This window comes from Staurois parvus, unplaced genomic scaffold (assembly GCF_062004578.1).
Source record: "Staurois parvus isolate SC_StPar_1 unplaced genomic scaffold, SC_StPar_1.0 ptg000583l, whole genome shotgun sequence".
NCBI classification, from domain to species: Eukaryota; Metazoa; Chordata; class Amphibia; order Anura; family Ranidae; genus Staurois; species Staurois parvus.
Genome location: NW_028318379.1, coordinates 897,837 through 916,232, shown reverse-complemented (window position 1 = coordinate 916,232; position 18,396 = coordinate 897,837). Strand labels below are relative to the sequence as shown.

The following is an 18,396-nucleotide window of genomic DNA, read 5'->3' as shown; positions in this document are numbered from 1 at the left end:
TCTATACCTAGCTTGTGAGGAACAACAGTATGCAAGCTGGGGGGCTGTCCACTTCACCTGATTTGGAGATAGAGAGTGTGAGCATGAGCAGTTCACTCTAATTACATTTCTGTTTATCAGTTCATCTTGTAAAGTTTGCCATTTATGCTTTATAGCTAAATCACTGCTTGAAGAAAATCCATTTCAAGATGTTTACTGAGGATGAAATCACTTTTGATGAACATGGAGGTTTTCCTGGGCATTATGCTATCCTCAACTGGAACTATTTTAATAATTACACTTATACCATTAAACAAGTTGGAGCTTTTGATTCATCTAAACTACCTGGAGAACAGTTTATCATTAACAAAGAAAAAATACTATGGCCACACTCCTTCTCTGGGGTATATTCTTATACATTTTTACTGAAAAAAAAGTACAATAACGTCAACAAGGATAAAAAAAATATCAATGAACAGCAATGTAATTTAATTCTGTCAGATGTTTAAGCAATAATGGATGTGATAAAGGGGGGAGATCTTATTGCCAGGATAGCCCAAGCATCAGGTTCTTGGCCACGGGATTGCAGTCAAGCTCAGGTATAAATACCTGAGAAGAGGCCAGGGATGATGTCTCCTTTTCTTTTCCCTATTGCTGCTATAATGCATATGTCCACATCGAGCTTTGGTTGGATGCACTTGTCCGCTCTGCTCATCTTGGATCCAAGTGTCTCAGTGTATCCACTCTGACTTAACTCCTACTTTTGGACCTGTCACCAATGAGACACCAGACCAACTGTTCTACAAATGTCAAAAGCTGTCAGTGCGATTAGTCTATCCCACTGCACTGTATCGCTGTCTTGTGCCCTGGCTGCTTGTCCCTTGAAGTATCCTAAATTGCTGCTCTGTGACTCTGGACTTGCTCCTCTGATGTTCTATTACTGCCCTGTCTGCTTGCCCCTTGCCATGATTTTTGCCTTGTGATTGCTGTCTTGTGACTCTGGGCTTGCTCTTTTGATGCTGAATACCGCTGCCCTGTTTTAAAGCTGATCTTTCTGTCTTGTGCCCTGTGACCCCGGGCTAGGGGTAAAGGTTACTGCATCAAATTACAGATGTTAACACCCCATATTAGCACTGGACCGTGACCAAACAGCCTGTACTCCTTCAACTATTCAAGCTACCTCTGCTGCAAATTGCCCATGATATCCCATTAGTAATATAAGCTTCCCACATCTAAATATACTAGAAAAATGGTGCCAAAAAACCAATTGTACAGCAGACATAATGGATTTTTAAGGCACAATGTGAGACCAAACCCATATATATATAAAAATACACTTTATTTGTACAAAGGTATAAAAATCACCAGTTAAAATCAATAGCATACAGGTGTCTCTTGTTCTTCCCACAAGGGGGAGTTCACCCTCGACACAATTACAAAATTAGATCACTACGGTATACAAAGATAGTGTCCATTTCATCAAATTGTTTCCATAGAGATGTAAACGGTCAATGCATTTTGCCTGTGTATATGGCTTCTTCAGGACCGTGAAGTTTCGTAGAGGGAAACAATGCTAGTATTATCGAATAAAAAACATGCCACTAATATCATATACCATAACACGGTACATTACAACATATAGCCTATAGAAAACTGCTAGGTTTTCATCAGTGTGGCAGTGATCAGTGGAATCCAGTCTCGAGGGCGGGCATAGGTCACTCAAGTGACGCCCATAACGGCGGACCACAAAAGCAAACCTGCACTTCTCTATGGGCATATAATACAAACAACAAGGCCATGATATTCATGGCCTCATCTCTATGACAATGTGTATAATGGAGGAGGAAGGATAATCACTAAACGTCTGCCACCACCCAATAAGGATTATAAGCAGATACTTACAGATAATAAAATATGATATCAAATATATGGAAGGAATAAAGCTTGGCTGTAGAAATCACATTGAAATAACCCAAAGGTCATAGCACTAGTAGGGAACCATGTACCTAAGGATCCAAGATGTTCAATACTCAAACAGGGGATGTACTCACATATGTAAATAAGCAGATGGATAATTAGGACTAATGTTTACGATATCATCCACTATATAATCTTCCAGTATTCCAAATAGCAGAATATAAACCGCACATGTCTTATGGATGGGACCTCATATGCAAAAAACACACTAGACAGTATACCATCAAATTGGTTCCTTTAAAGAAAGATTCTGTAGTAAACACAATTCAAGCCTCCTCACAAGTATAACCTCATCTCATATACAGAAAAGTGAGGAAGGGGTGTCCAGATAGAGTGCCAAGCACCCACATGCATATAAGGAAGTCTGACCATGCCTGTGAAGAAACCAGTAATGTTCCATATAATAATCAGCATCTAGCTTCCTAATCTCTAATCCAGCATCATATTCTGCCAACACAATATTACCCATACATGTAGTTTAGCCAGCGCCCACACAGTTTCCCTCACAGAGCACCCCACATAAATACCCCAAGAGGTTAGAAAGCTAGATGATGGGGAGGCTGAAACTGTGTTTACTATAGAATCTTTTTTTAAAGGAACCAATTTGATGTCATACAGTATAGTGTGTTTTTTGTAGATGAGGTCCCATAATTTTCCATAAGACAAATGTGGCTTATATTCTGTTATTCGGAATACTGGAAGATTATATAGTGGATGATATTGTAAAGATTAATCCTAATTATCCATCTGCTTATTCACATATATGAATACACCCCCTTTTTGAGTATTGAACATGGATATGGTCAGTCCAGTACGCATTATAACTATTATATGTTGGATCCTTAAGTACATGGTTCTCAGTGCTATGACCTTCGGGTTATTTCAGTGTGACTTCTACAGCCAAGCTTTATTCCTTCCATGTGTTTGAAACCACATTTTATTATCTGTAAGTATCTGCTCATATATCTTATTGGGCGGTGGCAGAAGTTTAGTGATTATCCTTCCTCTTCCATTATACACATTGTCATAGAGACGAGCCCATGAATATCATGGCCTTGTTGTTTGTATTATAGGACCACACAGAAGTGCAGGCCCATGCACAAGTCTGACGCTTGAGTCCCTTATGCCCGCCTCCTATACTCGATTTCACTGATCACCGCCAGATTCATGTAAGCCTAGCAGTTTTCTATAGGATATACTGTATGTTGTAATGTACTATGTTAGGTTATATGATATTAATGGTATGTTTTTTATTTGATAATACTAGCATTGTTTCCCTCTATGAAGCTTCACGGTCTTGAAGAAGCCATACGCACAGGCGAAACACGTTGACTGTTTACCTCTGTACAGGAACAGTTTGATGAAATGGACACTATCTTTGCATAATGCGGTGATCTCATTTTGTTATTGTGTAGAGGGTCATATCAGAGGTGAATTTCCCCTACATGATCCTACATTTTATTAATTGTAATCGATGGTTTTTATAGCTTTGTACAAATAAAGTGTATATATATATATATATATATATATATATATATATATATAGAAAGAGAGAGATAGAATATATGGGTTTGGTCTCACATTGTGCCTTAAAAATCCATTATCTCTGCCGTACAATTTGTTGTTTGGCACCATTTTCTATCCCATTAGCAGGACTCCTTGGGAAATGGAAAGCAAAGAAACAACTGACTGCAGTCAGCCTGGAGGACAAACCCCAGTGATGATTCACTGTTAATGTTAGAGATACAATTTGAATTTTACATGTTATCAGTTCACTGAATGGGAGAACTAAATGGCCAGTTCTCCTTCCGCTAAATATCCAGCAGCTGCAGCTGGGATTCATTCATTTAGTGGTGGTATCACTACACAACAGACAATAAATGAATAAATTCCCCCTCTTTGGTTGCTAGTATGTTGGTGGCCAGGAAAATGAGGTATCATGTCTCTCTTCTCCTGAACCATACTAGGCCACATGCCCACAACATGGGGAGGGTACCTTGACAGAAGCCCTAACAAAGCATGTTGATGGAAACCATTTTGTTGAGGACATAGGCATGGTCATTCATTCACAAAAAAGATACACATAAACACAGTCTTTTATTAAAACTAAAAAAAACTTGCCCCACAATGGAAAGGCTTCATAAATTACATTGTCTGATGTTGTAGATTAATGTCAATCATGGTTCATAAATTACATTGTCTGAGGTTGTAGATTAATATCAGTCATGATAAATGATGCCCGCCAACCTGCCCATCCCCAGCCAAGTAAACAAGGCACCCAAAATCACCCTATTGCCTTTATCAGTCCTGAACATCTGGATCAGGAGGTGACATAGACCTCCATTGAAAAACAGTTCCTGGCCATAGTATATGCTTTGAAAAGTCAACAACCATTCCTTTATGATTGGGAGTAGAGATGAGCGAATTTTTCAAAAATTCGATTCGGCTGATTCGGCGAATTCCAGGAAGAAATTCGATTCGATGCGAATTAATTCGCTACGAAGTTAACTTATAAAAAGGGTTTCTAGGCTTCAGAGAGCCTTTAAATTAGTGCAGAACACTGTACCTTTAATTTAAATGCCCTTGGAGATGAGGAAGGAGAAGGAGAAGAAGAAGGAGAAGGAGAAGGATGAGAAGAAGGAGAAGGAGAAGGATGAGAAGAAGGAGAAGGATGAGAAGGAGAAGGAGAAGGATGAGAAGAAGGAGAAGGAGAAGGATGAGAAGAAGGAGAAGGATGAGAAGAAGGAGAAGGAGAAGGATGAGAAGAAGGAGAAGGAGAAGGAGAAGGATGAGAAGAAGGAGAAGGAGAAGGATGAGAAGAAGGAGAAGGAGAAGGATGAGAAGATGGAGAAGGAGAAGGATGAGAAGAAGGAGAAGGATGAGAAGAAGGAGAAGGATGAGAAGAAGGAGAAGGATGAGAAGAAGGATGAGAAGAAGGATGAGAAGAAGGAGAAGGATGAGAAGAAGGACAGTTCTGTGACAGTTTCTGTCTATTTCTGACAGTTCTGTGACATTCACTCCATACAGCGGTTTCAACCGCTGTATGGAGGGAATGTCCCAGAACTGTCAGAAATAGTCTATTTCTGACAGTTCTGGGACATGTATGGAGTGAATGTCCCAGAACTGTCAGAAATAGTCTATTTCTGACAGTTGTGGGACATTCACTCCATACAGCGGTTTCAACCGCTGTATGGAGGGAATGTCCCAGAACTGTCATAAATAGTCTATTTCTGACAGTTCTGGGACATTCACTCCATACAGCGGTTGAAACATTGTATCTATTTGTTTCCATAAATGACATTCTGCAGATACACTTAGAGGAGCTCTGCAGATACACTTTTTGCCGGCTTGGAATTATGCTTATTTTCATCCTACTTCTTCTTCTTCATCCTCATCCTCATCCTCTTCTTCTTCTGAGGATGAGGATGAGGATGAAGAAGAAGAAGAAGAAGAAGAAGTAGGATGAAAATAAGATTAATTCCAAGCCGGCAAAAAGTGTATGTGCAGAGCTCCTCTAAATGTATCTGCAGAGCTCCTCTAAGTGTATCTGCAGAATAGAGGAACTCTGCACATACACTTTTTGCCGGCTTGGAATTATTCTTATTTTCATCCTACTTCTTCTTCTTCTTCTTCATCCTCATCCTCGTCTTCTTCTTCTGAGGATGAGGATGAAGAAGAAGAAGAAGAAGAAGAAGAAGAAGAAGTAGGATGAAAATAAGATTAATTCCAAGCCGGCAAAAAGTGTATGTGCAGAGCTCCTCTAAGTGTATCTGCAGAGCTCCTCTAAGTGTATCTGCAGAATAGAGGAACTCTGCACATACACTTTTTGCCGGCTTGGAATTATTCTTATTTTCATCCTACTTCTTCTTCTTCTTCTTCATCCTCATCCTCATCCTCTTCTTCTTCTTCTGAGGATGAGGATGAAGAAGAAGAAGAAGTAGGATGAAAATAAGATTAATTCCAAGCCGGCAAAAAGTGTATGTGCAGAGCTCCTCTAAGTGTATCTGCAGAATAGAGGAGCTCTGCACATACACTTTTTGCCGGCTTGGAATTATTCTTATTTTCATCCTACTTCTTCTTCTTCTTCTTCTTCTTCTTCATCCTCATCCTCATCCTCTTCTTCTGAGGATGAGGATGAGGATGAAGAAGTAGAAGAAGAAGAAGAAGTAGGATGAAAATAAGAATTCCAAACCGGCAAAAAGTGTATGTGCAGAGTTCCTCTATTTCTGACAGTTCTCTGACAGCTTCTTCACATGTACAGCGGTTGAAACATCTGTATCCTAAATGGAAACTAATAGATACAATGTTTCAACCGCTGTACATGTGTTCCTTCTGTCAGAGAACTGTCAGAAATAGCGGAGCTCTCTGCAGGGACACTTTTGCCGGCTGATCGGGAAAAATCCGATTCGCGCACCCGAAGTAGGCAAATATTCGGATTCGACGCGAATCAAATTTTTCCTGAAATTCGTATCGAATTCCGGTTCGCCTGGTTCGATTCGCTCATCTCTAATTGGGAGTTTACCATTCTGAATGACCACAACCCACTCATCTGGCTGAATAGATTATCTCTGGATAACAGCAGCCACGTCTGATCAATCCTAGCCCTACAACAGTACAACTTCACCATCTAGTATTAACATGGAATCCAACACAAAAATGCTGATGAGCTATACTGTCAACAGGATACTCAATAATAGTAAAATAACTCCATAAGAGACCCTATTAAGATTTCCTTGTCCACACTTGTAAACAGAAGAGGGAGAGGGCTTCCGTGGGCCTCCCAGTCCTTCAGTTATCCTCAAAACTCAGCACAATCTTCCCTTGCTCCTCAGATGTAACCCACCTCACCACCTACAGTGAGGAACAGAAGTATTTGAACACCCTGTGATTTTGCAAATTCCCCCACTTAGAAATCATGGAGGGGTCTGAAATTCACATTGTAGGTGCATTCCCACTCTGAGAGACAGAATTTTTTAAAAAAAATTCAGGAAATCACATTGTATGATTTTTAAAGAATTTATTTGTCTTGCACTGCTGAACATAAGTATTTGAACACCTAAGAAACAGCAAGAATTCTGGCTCTCAAAGACCTGTTACTGTGCCTTTAAAAAGTCCACCTCTGCTCCACTCATTAATCTAACTTAGTAGCACTTGTCTGAGCTCTTTAAAGACATATGTCCACCCCACAGTCAGACGCCAACTACTACCATGGGCAAGACTAAAGAGCTGTCAAAAGACACCAAAGACAAAATTGTGGACCTCCACAAGGCTGGAAAGGGCTACGGGGCAATTGCCAAGCAGCTTGGTGAAAATAGGTCAACTGTTGGAGTAATTGCTAGAAAATGGAAGAGGCTAAAGACGACTGTCAGTCTCCCTCGGACTGGGGCTCCATGCAAGTTCCCACCTCGTGGGGTATCACTGATTATAAGAAAGGTGAGGAATCAGCCCAGAAATACAAAGGAGGAGCTGGTCAATGACATGAAGAGAGCTGGGGCCACAGTTTCAAAGGTAACTGTCGGTAGAACACAACGCAATGCACGGAAGGTTCCCCTGCTCAAGTCATCACATGTCCAGTCCTGTCTGAAGTTTGCCAATGACCATCTGGATGATCCAGAGGAGGCATGGGAGAAAGTCATGTGGTCAGATGAGACCAAAGTAGAACTTTTTGGTCTAAACTTCACTTGTCTTTGTTGGAGGAAACATAAGGATGAGTTGCATCCCAAGAACATCATCCCTACTGTGAAGCATGGGGGTGGTAACATCATGCTTTGGGGGTGCTTTTCTGCAAAGGGAACAGAATGACTGCACTGTATTAAGCCAGGATAACCAAGGAGTGGCTCCGTAAGAAGCATATCAAGGTTCTGGAGTGGCCTAGCCAGTCTCCAGACCTAAATCCAATAGAACATCTTTGGAGGGAGCTGAAACTCTGTGTTGCTCAGCGACAGCCCCGAAACCTGACAGATCTAGAGGAGATCTGTGTGGAGGAGTGGGCCAAAATCCCTGTTGCAGTGTGTGCAAACCTGGTCAAGAACTACAGGAAACGTTTGACCTCTGTAATTGCAAACAAAGGCTTCTGTACCAAATATTAACACTGATTTTCTCAGGTGTTCAAATACTTCTGTTCATCAGTGCAAGACAAATACATTCTTTAAAAATCATACAATGTGATTTCCTGAATTTGTTTTTTTTTGTTTTTTTTTTAAATTCTGTCTCTTAGAGTGGGAATGCACCTACAATGTGAATTTCAGACTCCTCCATGATTTCTAAGTGGGAGAACTTGCAAAATCGCAGGGTGTTCAAATACTTCTGTTCCTCACTGTATGTGGTGGGAAAAGCTGCCTGGCCAGCCACCATCCTGTGTTCTTGGCTCTCTCATGCAGATTTCGGCACCCCACATCACCTATGTGCTGGTTGCCAGTTAGGTAGTCAAACCCCTGATACAGCCTTCCTTTCCCTGATGCTATGAGTTTCCCAGCTAGTTATCCTGTTCTACAGTCAGATTTCCTACTGTACCTACACTTAGATCTATTTTACAGATCAATTTCAGGCAAAAGTGCCCATGTGTCAGCTCATGGGTTGTGTGAAAATCATTTTCATCATGTGTGTTTACCCAGCTTTAATAACCTGCATATGCTAAGATCTTTCCCAAATTGTTTCTATCCTGTCCTAGTACTGTGTAACTCTGTAAATCGTATTATTAATTTCCAGCTTTCTATCACTATTCTTTTTTTTTATCTGCAACACAATAAAAACAAAGGCAACTATTTTGGTGGGTTGAAACCCAAGATCTAAGCAGGGGACCTATCAGAATTTTTGAATGCACCTAAGGTATTACAACATGGCTCTAAACCTACCAAAAAAAGTCTGGTCAGAAGAATTCATAGTTAAACAAAACTTTGCCTGTTTTTGAACTACACATATTGGTTCAATCTGGGCCATATCCCAAATTGGCTGAATAGATTAATTGATTACTACCCCAAAAGTTTTTACTTACTATATAAAGTGTACACTAGTGTTCTTTTCAAGTAGTTCTTGAACTGCTTTTTTAAAATTTACTTTTTTATTTATAAGGTGCCTCATTCCACATGTAGTGAGATGTGTCCTCCAGGATTCAGAAAGGCATTAAAGGAAGGAAAGCAAATTTGTTGCTATGACTGTGTTAAGTGTTCTAATGGGGAGATAACTGCTGTCCCAGGTAAATATATCTACTGTATATATTGTATGAAATGAAAAATGTATTGAGTAGAATAACTTAGTTTGGGAGGTAAACTCTACAGTCCTGTAACACTAAAACGTTTATTTGAGGGCGGACTAAATGCAAGAGGAAATCTGTCTCTCTGATCCTGAGAGGTTATCACCCAAAGTTTGTTGAAAAACTGACACTTTCGGGAAAATCTATTTCTCTGGATCCCTCTGTGTTTAGTGATTTCTCCTGATTATCTCCATGCCACTACCGTGTCATGTACTATGTTCAGTAATGTTGTAGAAGTAAGCAGAAGGAATCACTGAGCATAGCAAGAGACCATGAAAATTGACACTCCTGGATGTGTGAGTATATCAGTGTAATTTTGGTTAAAATGTCTGGGGGTCAAAGTGGAATTAGGTTAAATTTCCTTTACGTGCATTTACTGTTAAAGGAAACCTGTACTAAGGTAAATGCAGGAGCTACCTTTGATGACTTCTGAAAATACAAAACACGTGGCTTTTTATGGTTTTCCTGACCATGGAAAAATATGCAGATTAGAAAGTCAATGTTAGGGCAAAACATCTGATCTGCCCAACTGCAACAGGATTTGCCTGTTATAGCTATTGGGTAAGCATGACAATAGGAGAACTAGCACCTTCAGAAAGAGAGATAACAAAGTTTAGTATCCATACTCTCTCAATGAAAAAATTGTCGAAGTCCTGAAACATTTGTCAGGTTTCATTGTCTGTATCCCAACTAAGGATATCCATGTTTCCTATCTGTCCTGATAACTGTTGTGCCAGAAAGTGATGGGAAATCCAAATGCATCAGTTCAAAATAGAGTTGGAGGGGAAATCATTAAAAGGGGACACTTGTTCTGGTGACAACTCTAGGGGAATTTCTCCTTAGTTCATCTCACTTCTGGGTAGGTTTCTGAGACAGGAATTGAAGGGAATTCTCCACAAAGTTGACAAAGAGAAAACAAAAACTTGACAGGGGTTTTGCTATTCACCACTCTATTTGTTTAGATATACTTCAATTTCACCTATTTTACCAGAACGGACATTGGAAATAAATGCTATCATGGTATTGGCAGATATTAGTGCCTCTTTTAGTTTTCACCTCCTGTAGTGATGTCATGGGTGGAGGTAGTGCCATATAATGTCATTTGTGGGTGGAGCCCAGGGAGAGCATGGTGTGGGAACTGGACACTGGTGCTGCACAGTGGTGTATTTAAGTTTTGTGCTTCCCTAGGAAACACAAAAATTGGGCGCTCCACCCCCCTTCCCCAGGAGAGCCTGACATTGACCAACAACACCCCTGCCCACCCCCCACCTGAGAGAGCCTTCCACTAACGAAGCCCCCACGAGAGAAAGACACTCACCTTCATAGCTCCAGACATCCCCGGGAATGAGAGTCAGTCTTTCCATACACCATCAAGTAGCCCGCAACCTCTCTTGAATCTCACCTGGTTCCCATGGTGCATATGTCCCTTTTTTCCGGGGGGCGGTGTAGCCTTGCCACCTCTGATCCTCAGCTATGGACATGTGGCTTGGTGCAACAAGACCTTTGGGCCTGAGATTGAGCATCTCGTTGGAGAGCTGAACCATCCTGGTGGTGCTTCCTGGAAGAGCAAGGGAAGATGGCTGTAATTAAAAGACTAGTGCTTTGCATTGTCTATGGCTGCTTTGCATTGTCTATGGCTGCTTTCAGGATGTTAAGGTTCATCACTAAGTGTTCTGCAATATGCTGTCAGTATGTCAATTGTAATCTATGTGAAAGAAGTTTTTGAATACAGTAAAGTATTGAAAATGGAAATGGAGTGGACATTCCTTTATTTTGAATACTGGGCTTCTGGCTCTTAATTTAGGGGAAGGCCTATGCCCTCGAGAAATGTGCCTAAGATGGTGGACCCAAAAACAGGTATGTGATTGCTCTATCCCAAGAAGGAGTAGGGTGGGATTTGAACAGCTAGACAAAAATGATGCCAAATCCAGGCCCCCTACATCTGATGTAGTCAGCAGAATAGAGTACCACCCTGTCTGTGAAGTTGTTTGCTTATGTGAGTGGAGCAGTAGTAGGGGATGGAGAGAATGAGGAGTGAGGCTTTGGATTGTGTTGTGGCATGAACTAGTCGCTACTTGCCGAACTATCCTGAACATGCATACACTCTGCTACTCTGCAGCTAAGGTGGCTCAGCCACACTTTCTTTGCATCAATTATAAAGAGACAACACAGGGCTGTGGGTAATTCTCAAGAAAGTCTTCACAGTCTGTTTGACTAGAGTTGTAGAGACTCTAGTGGTTGTGTGCACCAACTGTGGGGAGCTGACACACAACATGACACTTTTGGCTTAATGTGGAGCTTGTAAGGCTTTCTTCTATGAGGTCCTTACTGGGAGCGTAACATGTGAGCGCAGAATGCCCTGGGAGGAAGATGCGGCTTAGGTAGTCTTTGGCAGCCCTGAACACCCGTTGCAGCAGCTGGAGGCAATACAACCTGGCTGCCCGGAATTGGTGCAGTGTACAGAGGAAAGTTAAAACCTGGGTTCACATGTGGATGAAGAGGTTGAGCTCATCTGTTGGGAAGCTGAAAGGAGGCACTTAGTTCTGGACCACTGTGACCCATATTCAGTCCGCTATTGGCTGATGCTACTCAGTGGGTCCAGACTCTGGAGGGATTTTGACTTTAATGTTTGGATCCATCCAGATGCCTGACTGGCAGCTGACTCAGTCCCTCAGTGTGCTGCTGAGAGCCTGAACAAGCCACACCCACCCCCGCCTCTACAGCCCAACGCACTAGTGAAAGCTGAAGGGGCAGAGAGTCTGTGATCTTTGGTTGCTCAGCTCTCAGATTTAGAATAGGCAGGGACAGATACAGTATCGGGCTGATGCTGCATCCACCTAGGTGAGTATGATCATTTTTTTTAAATCTCACACTTCTCTTTGAAAAGGGGTTTAAGAGTTGGCAGCTTTGAATTGTGACCAGTTACCATGCAGTGAGGTAACTAAAGAACTTGTTGTCCCACAAGTGGCTGAAGAGCTAACACCTAATACACCAGTCTTGGACCCCCTGGGTCCAGCAGCAGAGAAGGCTACCTCTGAGGCAAGTGCAACAGCACCCAATGATTGGCCTGGGGCTTTGTGGGATACCCCAAATGGTGCAGCAGTGGCTGCTTAGCCCTGAAAAGACTCATTGAGTGAGTCAGAGAGTGTCTCAGTGGGAGTAGGGGCTGTTGGGAGGGGGTGGTACTGTAAGGTCTGCAATGCCAGGAAGGACTGGAGTCTTTACGTGGCAAGTGAGGATGAAGGGGATGGCACCTCTGGTAGCACGCAGAAGACTATACGATGGCCGGTCCCTATTTACTTTCCCAGATGGGAAAAGAAGAACCAGCTGACTCTGTTGTTCCAGCTGTATGAATAGCTCCTGAGGCAGGTACAGGAATTGTAGAGGCTCAATTCCTCATTACGTCCCTGAGGCTCTATTCAGTGTGATTGAGTGTCGGGTATCTGCAGTTGAGATGACCAGATCTGCATAACCACACTTAGAAATTAAGAAAAAAAAATTATATAAAAATAATGTGAACATAAACTCCAGTGACAGAATACCTGACTAATAAAACTAACAAACAGGAAGCCTAACTAATTAACTTTATACAATATGTACAAAATGAAGAACATGGACAAGAAAGGTAAACTAGAAATACAGGGAACAGATGGTGAGGGACCAGGAATGAGATCATAAACAAGGGAAACAGAAAAGAGGCAGAAGGGTACTGGATGCAGATCAGGAGCAAGGTCACGGTCAAAACCTAGGCAGCAAGCATTATCAGAGAAGCAAAAGCAAAACACGGACATACATTGTAATAGGAGAGGACCTATATACCCTCCCAGCAGCCAGCATTAGGTGGAGGATGATTACTGGGCAGCACAGTGGCTAAATGGTTAGTTCTTCCACCTGGCAGCACTAGGGTCGTTGGTTCGAATCCCAGCCACGGCACCACCTGCCTGGAGTTTGCATCTTCTCCCTGTGCCTGCGTGGGTTTCCTAACACACTCCAAAGACATGTTGGTAGGTGAATCGGCTCCTGTCTAAATTGGCCCTAGTATGTGTATATATGAGTTAGGGACCTAGGATTGTACGCCCCTTGAGGGTTAGGGACTGATGTGAATGTACAATATATATGTAAAGCGCTGCGTAAATTGCCGGCACTATATAAGTACCTGAAATAAATAAATTACTGGAATCTGCTGGCTGCTGGAAATCACCCACTAGTGGACACTGGAACTGCAACCTCCCACTCCAGGAAGCACAGAGCTACCAGCAGGAGATCTAGGTTCTGACATTGAGTCTAAGCAGAAGCACATTTGTGAGACAGCAATCTGAGAGCATCTAAAAATGCCTACTGGGCTCTGGACACCACATGTATATGGGCAAAGTAGTGGTGTCCAGGTCCAATAGTGAGGACTTCCACTACTATGTACTGGATCAGATCCCATCTACTATTTGTAGTTTTATTTCTAAGTGTCTGATTTGTGCTGCTGGTTTACTGTTTCTGTTTTTGATATTATCATCTTATATGTATTGAATATCTGTATATCATGTATAGTACTACAAGAGTGAATTATTACTTTTTCCTAAGCTACTGTGTATTTATCCATCTCAGTTTATGTAAATGTTGTTTATCTGTTAGCAACTGTTTAAGCTGATGCCAGGCACTCAGACTTTTGTGCCTAGTGTTTTGTTTATTGTTTTATACATTTATCATACCTTATCTCTGGTTAGCTGCTTAAGGTGTTAAGCAGGGGCGGACTGACAACTCATGGGGCCCCTGTGTCCTTGCCCAAACTCAAAAAAGCCTATGAAAGAGGTACCAGGGGCATCTTATGGGGCCCCCTACTGACCCTGGGCCCTCAGGCAGTGCCCGAGTTTCCAAATGGTCAGTCCACCCCTGGTGGTAAGCCATCTTCCTCATCATGGTTACCCACTAGCATAGGGATGTGCTAGATTCAAGGTGGGGGGGGGGGGTGTTGGCAGGTGTTAGTGGTCCTTTTAGTTTTTCCTCTCCTGAAGTGATGACATGGGATGAGCTAGTGTCCACAAAATACCAGCTGGGGGTGAATTCCAGGGAGAGTGTGTTATTGGTACCGGACCCCCCCCCCCCCCCCCCCCGATACAGAACCATGTAGCTTTATTCCAGACATGGTAAGAGTGAGCTATTTCAACACTTAATTTCTGGCCAGGAATGTAGCAGAGGGCCTATGGCCAAGTAAAACGTGCCCAAAATGGTACATGTACATCTCAAAAACAAGCAGGGTAGGACATGGAAAAAACTGGACACCAATTGATGTCCAATCCAGGTCCTTTGCAACCTAGAACACCTTTCCTGAAACAGAAAATGACAGTCTGGACAAACATACCGTTACCTGGGCCTCTTGGACTTTTCTCTGCAATTCTCCAGAATTATGAAATACAGTATATTTTCTTTTTAAACAAAATTTCATATCATCTTGGTAGCCAAGAAGGGGAGGAAATTCTACGTTTGTTTCTTTCACCCTTCCCTAGCTTCCAATCCCAATCCTATCTGTGTTCTATACCTCTACCTACTTTTGTGCTCTTCATGACTTGTTTTATAATTCTCCCTTCCTCCTGTTTTTTATGATGTACATAGCAAGACATTATTTGATAACCTTTTATTGAGATAAAAGAGACACACTACTAATGATTTTGATACAGATTAGAGATAAGAAAAACCTATGATGCTCTAACACTAAATCATTGGTGTAACTCATTGGGTTACACGTGTATTTGCATACCTCCCTTTGGTACGACAATATTTATTTATTACAATATTCATGTTTGTGTGCCTGCTGAACATCACTCCCCAGTGTCTTTTTCTATGTATCGTTATAGAATGTTGTAATTATTATTTTCTGTTCTTGCTGAAAAAAAAAAAACTGATATTACAGAACAATGCTGCATGAAAAAGTTGGTTTACCTTGTTATCTTTGTAAAAAAACCTTTTGTTTAAAATTGGTTAGTGTAGTGTATGATTATATATTAGAAATGATGCAATAATATGAAAGATTTTGGCATCTCCACCAAAGTCCTGAGATGTAACATTAATTCATATGTGATAGCGAGTATTATACATTGTACAGTAGGATGTATTGGTTTATCAGAATATAGGGACGCACCTCGAGAGAGTAGTAAAATATATAAATAACGGAACAGTGCCTTTTACTTAACAAAGTAAAAAATCCTTCTGCTTACCCAAAACTGGTCATGGGACATCCTGGGCTCCCTGTCTTTTCCACTTCTTGCAGCTGAATTTGGAAAGATGCCCAACTTTTGACTGCCTGGGTGACACTTTCTATTAATTGTGCAGTGGTAATATTCTTTCCTGCTTCAAAAGACTGAACAGCATGATGATGTTACAACAAGGAGATCAGTTGTTTCTAAACCTATCTAAGAGGAAGCATGTACAGCTTCATTTGTTTTTTTTCTTTTCACCTGCACATACCACCAGTATCATGCTTTATGTTCTAGGCCAGGAGTCCCCAACCCCTGAGCCACTGGTAATATGATAAGCTGGGCAGCTCCCAACCTCCTTCCAAATCTGCAGATCTCCTTTACATCACAGGCCCCATCAGAGTTCCCTTTGCAGTCATGTCCCTCCCTTTTCTTTTTAATCACAGTGCCCCCTTTCACTCTATGCCTCCCCTGCCCTTTGGCAGGACAGAGGCAAAATTTAGCCTGTGTCTTTTCTCCCCGTTCTCCTGCCCTATGCCCTGCTAATAGCAAGACATCATCGGTGGTGTGGGAGAGCCGGGAGAGAAGACACAGGATGAATCCTGCCAAAGGTAGGACTGTGCAGGGGAGGCAGAGAGTGAAGGGGGGCATTGTGAGTAAAAGAAAAGGGGGGGCATGACTACAAGAGGCACTGTAATAAAAAAGGGATTGCACTACAATGGGGCATTGCACTGTAATGTAATAATTACAGTGCCCCTTTACAGTGCAGTCCCCTTCAAATCACTGTCCCCTTTACTCTATAGTGCAGTCCCCTTTACATCACAGTGCCCCTTTACAGTGCAGTCCCCTTTATGTCACAGTGCTTCTTTACAGTGCAGTTCCCTTTTAGATCACTGCCCCCTTTACTTTATAGTGCAGTCCCCTTTACATCACAGTGCCTCTTTACAGTGCAGTCCCCTTCACATCACAGCCCCTCTTTACAGTGCAGTCTGTGCTACATTACTGTAAAAGGGACTGCACTGTAAAGGGGCACTGTGATGTAACAGTACGGGATGTACAGGGATGTAAGGGGAACTGAGTACATTGTGGGACTGCTTTAAAGGGGGACTGTGGACACTGATATAAAGGGTGGGCTGTGCTGTAAAGGGGGGTTGTGGTGTAAAGGGAGGCTGAAGACTGACTCCATGAATATATCACCCCCAGCCCCCTCCTCGTCCTTGTAAAATTGGCTGCCACAAAACCAATCCCTGGTGCAAAAAAGTTTGGGGACAGCTGTTCTAGGCTTCTGGCCTGCTGAAGTCTAGAGGAGAACTGGGAAGAGTTGATAAACAGGGGTATTTAGGGGCAGAAATCTAAATGCACCAAAATTGCATTCAGCAGAAGAGCTTTTGGGTGGAAAAAAATGCCTTTTTGCTTCTAAACGCTTGTAAATACATCTAAACGTGCCTAAACGCTAGGCACACTTACCACTTGAGCACTCATTAATTTCGATTGCCAGGATAAATTACTATTCTGGCCAATAAAATGAATGAATGTTCAAATGCTTGACATGCCAGAACATGTCTAAACGAGCCTAGCCACATTTGAAATATGCGGTTTTAGGTGCATATTTAAGGCTGCATTTCTCCTGTCAATCCTGTCAAGAGAAAAGTGTTTAGAAGAGAAATGTGTGCATGAAGCTTAACAAGTCCAAGGGAAGTCCATGTGATAAGTTCATTGTTGGAGTTTGCATGTGCTTTTTAAATATAAAATATACATTATATTAACTTCTGTGTATAATATGCATCCTTTACATAGACATGGAAAACTGCGATAAATGTCCTAACGATCAGTGGTCCAACAATGAACGGAATAAGTGCATCATGAAGACAATTGAATATCTCTCTTATGAAGACCCATTGGGCATTGCCCTCGCCTCCTCTTCTATCTTTCTTGCAGTTTACACAGCTGCTACTTTCTGCCTTGTTATGAAGCACCACAACAACGTAATAGTGAAATCCAATAACCAGGAACTAAGTTATGCTATTCTTATCTCCTTAATATTATGCTTTCTGTGCCCTTTATTATTTCTTGGAAAACCCAAGAAAGTGACGTGTTTGCTGAGACAAGGTGCATTTGCTGTCACGTTCACGGTTTGCATTTCATCTGTACTTGGCAAAACCATGACTGTCTTACTGGCCTTTAGTGTTACCAGGCCTGGAAGCAAACTGAAGAACTGGGTTGGTAAAAGGACACCTCGATGCATTGTGTTTATCTGTACACTTATTGAAATACTTATCTGCTCTTGTTGGCTTCTGGTCTCACCACCTTATCCAGATTCTGACTATCGTTCTCAACCATCTAGTATTATTTTACACTGCAATGAAGGCTCTACTATCGCCCTGTTTTCTGTTGTGGGGTATATTGCTAGTCTGGCTTTCGTTAGTTTTTTTGTAGCCTATCTAGCCCGTAAGTTGCCAGACATTTATAATGAAGCTCAACACATCACATTCAGCATGTTGGTGTTCTGCTGTGTCTGGCTCACTTTCATTCCAACCTACCTCAGCATTAAGGGAAAATACATGGCGGCCGTGGAGATATTTTCTATTCTTGCTTCCAGTTTGGGGCTTTTGGGCTTTATTTTTATTCCTAAGTGTTATGTTTTGTTGTTAAAGTCAGAGATGAAAGATAAAAATCAAGTTTTAACTTTTAAAACAAACACCAAACATATCTAGGAATTTACTATATAGGGGACGTTATGATGTAATTTATTGTTAATTTAATGTTAATTTTCAGTTATTACAGTTTATCTAAAAGTAACTTTGGGGTGAAAATTAGTTTTATTTGCTTTCCATGTCATATTTCCATAGTTATATTACATATGCAAAGCAGTAAATTCTACCTAAAGCAAACCAGACGTCTTGGTATGTAATAATAATACCAAAAATAATTTTTTGCAATAAAGTATCAGCTTACTTGACAAATCCCCTTTTGTAAGTTCTGATTGTCTTCTGTCATCTCTTT

The 18,396-nt window shown here is 41.6% G+C and overlaps 1 protein-coding gene across 1 annotated transcript; it reads left to right on the top strand.

Moving 5' to 3' along the window:
- The first annotated feature begins 494 nt into the window (after positions 1-494).
- LOC149450090 (vomeronasal type-2 receptor 26-like) lies at positions 495-18,107 on the top strand. The gene is made up of 3 exons (XM_089692382.1): positions 495-578; positions 9,028-9,151; positions 17,191-18,107. The coding sequence occupies exons 1-3, from the start codon at positions 495-497 to the stop codon at positions 18,105-18,107; spliced, it is 1,125 nt and encodes a 374-aa protein (XP_089548508.1).
- Positions 18,108-18,396: the final 289 nt, after the last annotated feature.

Excerpts from the sequence above, each read along its gene's own strand:
- LOC149450090 (XM_089692382.1), top strand. The coding sequence starts at position 495 with ATGGATGTGATAAAGGGGGGAGATCTTATTGCCAGGATAGCCCAAGCA. Across the intron at positions 579-9,027 it reads GGGATTGCAGTCAAGCTCAG|GTGCCTCATTCCACATGTAG; the intron begins GTATAAATACCT and ends TTTATTTATAAG. Across the intron at positions 9,152-17,190 it reads GGAGATAACTGCTGTCCCAG|ACATGGAAAACTGCGATAAA; the intron begins GTAAATATATCT and ends TCCTTTACATAG.